The 6,510-nt window shown below is 42.7% G+C and overlaps 1 protein-coding gene across 1 annotated transcript; it reads left to right on the top strand.

Moving 5' to 3' along the window:
• Nucleotides 1–4,924, top strand: LOC109753526 (SH3 domain-containing protein 2). Its single transcript, XM_020312425.4, has 10 exons — nucleotides 1–289; nucleotides 1,548–1,670; nucleotides 1,750–1,819; nucleotides 1,928–2,079; nucleotides 2,678–2,779; nucleotides 3,663–3,863; nucleotides 3,954–4,016; nucleotides 4,143–4,298; nucleotides 4,403–4,477; nucleotides 4,617–4,924. Exons 1-10 carry the CDS (start codon nucleotides 236–238, stop codon nucleotides 4,731–4,733), a joined length of 1,113 nt encoding a protein of 370 aa, XP_020168014.1. The 5' UTR covers nucleotides 1–235; the 3' UTR covers nucleotides 4,734–4,924.
• The last annotated feature ends 1,586 nt before the right edge of the window (nucleotides 4,925–6,510 follow it).

Genomic DNA, 6,510 nt, shown 5'->3' with positions numbered 1-6,510 from the left:
CGCGGTTCCAGCGCAGGGAGGCCTGGCACGGCCGTGAGGCCAACCACCACCAAAACATCCTCCGAGGAAGGAAGCCGCAGGCGGCCTCGCCCGGTCAGAAAACCAAAAGTAAAAGGAGGGGAGACCAAGGCGCCGTCTCCCGTCCGCCGTCTCCGCGCCGCGCGACCCCTTCGGCCCGGCCGTCCTCCCCGAACCCCCCCTCCGTCTGCTGCGCCGCCGCCCGCGAATCCGGGCCATGGAGGCGCTGTGGAAGCAGGCCTCCAGGCTCAAGGAGCAGGTCGCGCGCCAGGTGAGCCCCCGTCTCGCCCGACCGCCTCTCGCAGTTTTCTCCATCGATCTGGGTGGAGTGCCCCGAGCAGCTCGGGTGGGCGCGCACCGACAGTAGCCGCTTGGTGATGATGATGTACCTGTAATTGGCCCGGTATCTTATTTATGTGGAGTATGTGATAGAGAGGCAGTTGACCTTAGCAGCCTATTGATGCCGGAGTCCGGAGAAATGGATAGATAGAGATAGAAGGTTGGCAATTTACTGCGCTTGATCGTAGTTCAGAAGTGGGGGAAGTTGTGATCCTCAAGTAGAGCTTGAGGTGATCAAATTGGCTATTTTCTAAAAATAGCTGAGTTTTTACAGCAAAATGGAATAGAGGTTTGATTTGAAGGATACATATGTAGGTTTCTGATCAAAGAATTGCTCATGAATCATCGTTAATCATCCAAATATAGAACTGTCATAAGCCCATAAACACAATCTGTCCGGATACACACAGGAAACTCGTCCCTTGGGGGAAGAAATCCGAAGGCATTTTTTGGGGTCTCCAGCCATGACAGCAGCACAAGGGAGATCCGGCACACACGGAAAACAATACACAGCGAGGGGCCTTACTCAGCAAAGGGTGACCTGTCGCATTACACTGTTTAGACTAGTACCTAGTTACCAACCTGATTGCTTTGCATCCATCTTGCGCAATCGTAGGATGATCGGCTAAATAAACTTGTTGCATTGCCTTAGGAGCACTCGGGCTGATGGTATTATAGGCTGGAAGCCAACAATCACATATCATGGTTATGTTTGCCCCAGAGATAACTATATTGTCTGGAAATGCAGAAGGTGGCTTACTGTTAAGATTCTAGAACTAAACAAAATCCTTTCTTTACTACATAGTATGGATGTTTGTTCATGTATTTATAGTAAGAACTGCCAGCTGAGTAAGGCGATCTCAAGATTCTGAAGTGAACCTATAATTTTCAACACTGTAATTACACATACTAGTATTTTTCTACTCATGCTTGTGCTTTGCCAAGTGAAGCAGAAATTCAACAGCACCCCATTTTCAACTACCTCTCACGCATTGCAAAACTGGAATTACTTGTATGTAACCTTTATACTGAGTAGATATTACTGAGCTATAACTGGCCACACATACTACATGATATCTACTTAAATAATAATAAAATTAATATATATCCCTGCTAGTGGCATCAAAACATATAACTTTCCAATTTTTTTATGAGTAAAATAATATTGTAACATGTATGTACTGTTGCAGGGTGTGTTTAAGCAGTTTGGGGCTGGTGGCTATGGAAATTCTGATAATGCATTCACAGACGAGTCAGAAGTTAAACTACATCAGAGATTGGAAAAACTTTACTTATCCACTCGTGCTGCCAAAGTATGAGTAACACAATTTCATTGTCTCTTTTCTTTCTACATTGTTTCCTTTGGATTAAAACATTGGCATCGTTTGCCAGCATTTTCAAAGGGACGTCGTTCGGGGTGTGGAGGGCTACATAGTGACAGGATCTAAGCAAGTGGAGATAGGTATGTTCCTCCAATTGTATATTAGCTCAGGGGAGTAATTTTTATCTTTGCATTACTAATCAATGGTATATTATTAATTATGTATTTACATATAATCTAAATTTGCAGGGAACAAATTGTCTGATGATAGCCAGAAATATGGCATTGAAAACACATGTACAAGTGGTAATACTTTATCCAGAGCTGCTACGTACTATGGAAAGGCGCGTTCACTGATAGAAAAGGAACGCGGGAACATGCTGAAAGCATTTGGTACTCAGGTATATTTTCCAAGTGCTGGATTTACCCTTTACCTTATGACAAGATCCTGCTGATGAATTTCAGTGCACATAGTTTTTACTATAAGTTAACTCATGTACATGGTTAAATGAATTTGTTAGGCTATATGATATATATATATATATATATATATATATATATATATATATATTTGAAAATGCATAACTACTTAAATGCCTATATGGATATTTATTTTCTTATAGATTGTATATCGTTTGGAGTATAACCGAACAAATTTATTTTTATATCTTACATCTACTCCCTCCGTCCACGAATAAGTGTACATCTAGCTTTTGTTCTAAGTCAAAGTTTTAAAATTTTGACCAACTTTATAAAAAATAGTAGTAACATATATGGCATCAAATTGGTATATTATCAAAGTACATTTCAAAAAGGATCTAGTGATACTAATTTAGTGACATAAATGCTTCTACTTTTCGCTAGAAAGTTGGTCAAAGTTTTAAAACTTTGACTTAAGACAAAAGCTAGATGTACACTTATTCGCGGACAGAGGGAGTAAGTGTGTAACCAGGGTATAATATGTATTGATACAGTGTGTAATTAATTATTGAATTCTAGGTGGCAGAGCCTCTACGGGCAATGGTAATGGGTGCCCCTCTAGAGGATGCTAGACATCTAGCCCAGAGATATGACAGAATAAGGCAAGAAGCTGATGCTCAGGTGAAAATCCTTGCTCACAAATAAGTACATCTTATGCAATGATAAAATTGTATTCTTGATGTTAGAAATAATTCCGGAATTCCCTTGTAGTTATTTGGAAGTTGGACAACACTCATTAGGATCTAGATAAGCTACATGGTCCACAACTCCACACTATAATAGCATGTTTAGTTTATGCTTCTACTGCCATGCCTTCCTTATATTGCAAGTATCATAGATGCACAGTGGAGAACATCATATGTATAGAGTAAAATGACGGATATAACTGGACTCTCTGAACTGGCTTTGCTTCTCAACTGCGCGTTTGTTATTTGTTGTGTAGAGGAACCATCACACTGTTACTGTGTATATGGACAGATCAATTCAGCCTCTCATCTGAAGGGTGTTTCCATCACTTGAACTGTTAAATTCAATCATTTCCAAAGCAGCAATATCAATGCCAATTTGCCAATTCATACTCTTCAATGTCCAATTAAATACTTAGTGTCAGCAGTTCTGATAAGCTTATGTTGCGTTTAAGAACTTCATGCATCATTTTGTCATAATGTCAGATCTTGTAATAATGAGCAGGCGCGCAGTCTGCTGCGCGACTGGGGCACCATGTTGTTTCACTTGTCTATGGGATTGTAACCTAAACTAGATGCTTTTGCTTCTCTTCCTCCTTTTCTCTCTGGCTTTCTATGTTGTAAATGTACTCTGGTTATTAATGAAAAGGTTCAGGCCGGCATAAGCCCGCCGTAGCACCATAAATAAAAACAATGTCAGGTCATGTAATTTAATTGAGTCATTCTGAATTTGAACAACATATAAGTAATTATGTGTTCGGGGTACATCATGTCTTTCGTACGAACAGCGGTATTTATCTTACTTTTGCCCTTCGTAGGTCGTTGAAGTTTCAAGGCGTCAAAGCAGAGTAAGAGAATCAGCTGGGAATAGCGACGTGATATCAAAGTTGGAGGCAGCTGAGTATAAACTTGAAGAACTGAAGTCAAACATGGTGGGATTAGGAAAGGAAGCGGTTTCAGCTATGGCTGCAGTAGAGGGGCAGCAGCAAAGATTGACATTACAACGCCTGATTGCGATGGTAACCGTCAACTGTGCCCATTAAAAAAAACCTTATGCAATTATCGTGAGAAAATTATGTGGTCACTGACATTCGCGTTCTGGCCCGAAGGTTGAGGCCGAGAGAACTTATCATCAGAAAGTCCTGGAGATCCTTGACCATTTGGAAGAAGAAGTATGAGATTCCAGCATTTGTTATATTTTCTCGAATTCTTAGTTTTCCATTGGCACATCCCAGAGTGTGCGACATGAAGCATATGGAAACACTGATGCATGATTTAATGACTGTTTTGATTGCTAGATGGTGTCTGAGCGCCAAAAAATCGAAGCACCTCCACCCCCTGCAGCAGAGAGTTTTATGTCACCGCCACCACCATCATATGACGAAGTTAATGGCATGTTTGCCTCCACTTCTGCTGATCAGGCAGTTAACTCTGTCGACTTCTTCCTGGGAGAGGTGTGACCTATTTACAGTATAAAGATAGCATGCCAGATGTACACGAAGTTGATCATATCTGGGAGGCTTATTAAATGTGCTTTTCTGTATTCTTTATGATGCAGGCGCTCGATTCCTTCGAGGCTGAGAGTGAGTTTGAGCTTAACTTATCAGTTGGCGACATCGTAATCGTCCGGAAGGTAAATAGACTTTTCATATCTGTGTTCTGTAAGCTTCTCCAATGTTAATAATAAATGTTCTCTATGCGTGGTCCTAGAAACTGCACGTACGGTCTTGTGCCTTCCGTTATTAATCTGACGTTGTCTTGTCGAAACTCAGATATCAAGCAACGGTTGGGCGGAAGGTGAATGCAAGGGAAAAGCAGGATGGTTCCCACATGCTTATGTCGAAAGACGCGAGCGTGTTCTGGCGAGCAAGGTCCCGCATATTTTCTAGGGGTTTTGAGGAGGAACATAGGTATAGGTGTTTGATTTCAATAGTTGAACAGCGTACTTTCAGACTTCTACAGGATTCATGTGGATAGATTGAATTTTCGTCCTGTGAGCCAGTTTTTGTGAAGATGATGTACATCTGACATTTCAGAACACCAAACTGGCCATAAGCAAGCTTTGTATTGTTGTTTGAAACGATTGAATACTCACTGGTGGAGTTCATAGCCTTTTCACATAATGTATTTTCCACCCGTATGATAAGAGATGTTGATGTGAAAGAAAAATGTGGCCAGTTGGCTGCTCGGCTTGAAAATTGAAATGGTCAGCTGAAAGTCCAGCCATGGCAGCATCTGGCACTAAGAAGATAATTCAGCCAACCAATGTATCCTCCGTACAGAGAATCAGAATACTCGGAATGAAGATCATGTTGCTGGTTTGTTGTGGAGCAGGATGGCGTGGAGATCAACGTTTGGTCCAGGGATGGCGTGGAGATAAACGTTTGGTCCAGGCACATCAATGCTGCCGTAAACGGAACGATCCTTTTTCTCCAAGGGAATGCCATGGTTACTTTATTTCAGGCCGCCCTTGGAATGGATGTAATTTAATACGGATGTAGTCCCTCTGTCTCATAATGCTAGTGTCAAAAACGCTCTTATATTATGGGACGGAGGGAGTATTTTACTTATAGGTGTAACTTGTCGATCAAGAGCAGTTTCCAGGCGGAAACAAAAACGACAGGCGAAGGCCTGTATTTTTCACAGGTGTATTCCAAAACGATAATAACATACATGAGTATTTGGAATGGAAACGATAATCCAAATAGGGCGGCACTGCTAAAATAGTTACATCTTCTACAATGGCATTCACCAAATTTTGCTAAGCTATGAGCTATCGCATTAGTTTCTCTAACACGGTGCAAGGAAATCCACTCTTCCAATCATCCGAGCCATAATAAAGCAATCTGCATAAATTGCGGAAGCTCCATTCCATATTCTGTCATGTCCAGCACAAGCATTTACCACTTCAATTCAGTCAGATTCAATTTGCATTGAGTTTAAGCCCAATGTATTTGCAAGAAGAAGGCCTTGGTGCATCGCTATTGCTTCAGCTGCCTGAGCATCATCGACGTGTTGAGCAGCCGCTAGAGAAACACCACGAGCGTCTCTAACCACCGCACCAGTGGAGCCTTTCATTTCGTCGAGATGATACGAAGCATCAATACTAACTTTAATGAATCCTTCCCCTGTTTTTTTTTTTCATTTAACTTCAGACCTATTCATAGTCTTGGGCAAAAGAGCTTCTGATACCATTAAACTGCCACTCAAGATCAGGATATTCTTGTGGCAGTGGATTAGAGGTAGGGTACCTTCTGGGGTGGAGGTGCTCAAACAGAATGGTCCTGAGGATGGGATGTGCCCCCTATGCGGCACGATGGAGGACTCGAACCACATCTTCTTTGCGTGTGTCACGGCCCAATTCCTTTGGAGTTGCTTTTGCGAAGCCGTTGGCGGTCATTGGTGCCATACCAACGTCCCCGACCTCTTCGCGGAGATCCAGTCCATCCCCCCGTCGGCCCGCCACATTAGGTGGCTGACCATTAGGGTGCTAGTGTGGACTCTCTGGATGGTCCGCAATAAGCTTGTGATTCAACGTGTTCCCCTTCGACGTTCCACTGACGCTGTCTTTAAAATGTGTGCTTTCCTGCAGCTCTGGCGGCCGCTTAGCCGCCCCTCCGACTGAGACGCCATCAACACCATCATCGCCGACCTCCGCTCGATGAC

The sequence above is a fragment of the Aegilops tauschii genome, chromosome 2, assembly GCF_002575655.3.
Source record: "Aegilops tauschii subsp. strangulata cultivar AL8/78 chromosome 2, Aet v6.0, whole genome shotgun sequence".
Lineage (NCBI taxonomy): Eukaryota > Viridiplantae > Streptophyta > Magnoliopsida > Poales > Poaceae > Aegilops > Aegilops tauschii.
Note: the sequence above shows the minus strand (reverse complement) of the source record. Positions and strands in the feature narration are given on the sequence as shown.

Excerpts from the sequence above, each read along its gene's own strand:
- LOC109753526 (XM_020312425.4), top strand. The coding sequence starts at position 236 with ATGGAGGCGCTGTGGAAGCAGGCCTCCAGGCTCAAGGAGCAGGTCGCG. Across the intron at positions 290-1,547 it reads AGGAGCAGGTCGCGCGCCAG|GGTGTGTTTAAGCAGTTTGG; the intron begins GTGAGCCCCCGT and ends GTACTGTTGCAG. Across the intron at positions 2,080-2,677 it reads TGAAAGCATTTGGTACTCAG|GTGGCAGAGCCTCTACGGGC; the intron begins GTATATTTTCCA and ends ATTGAATTCTAG.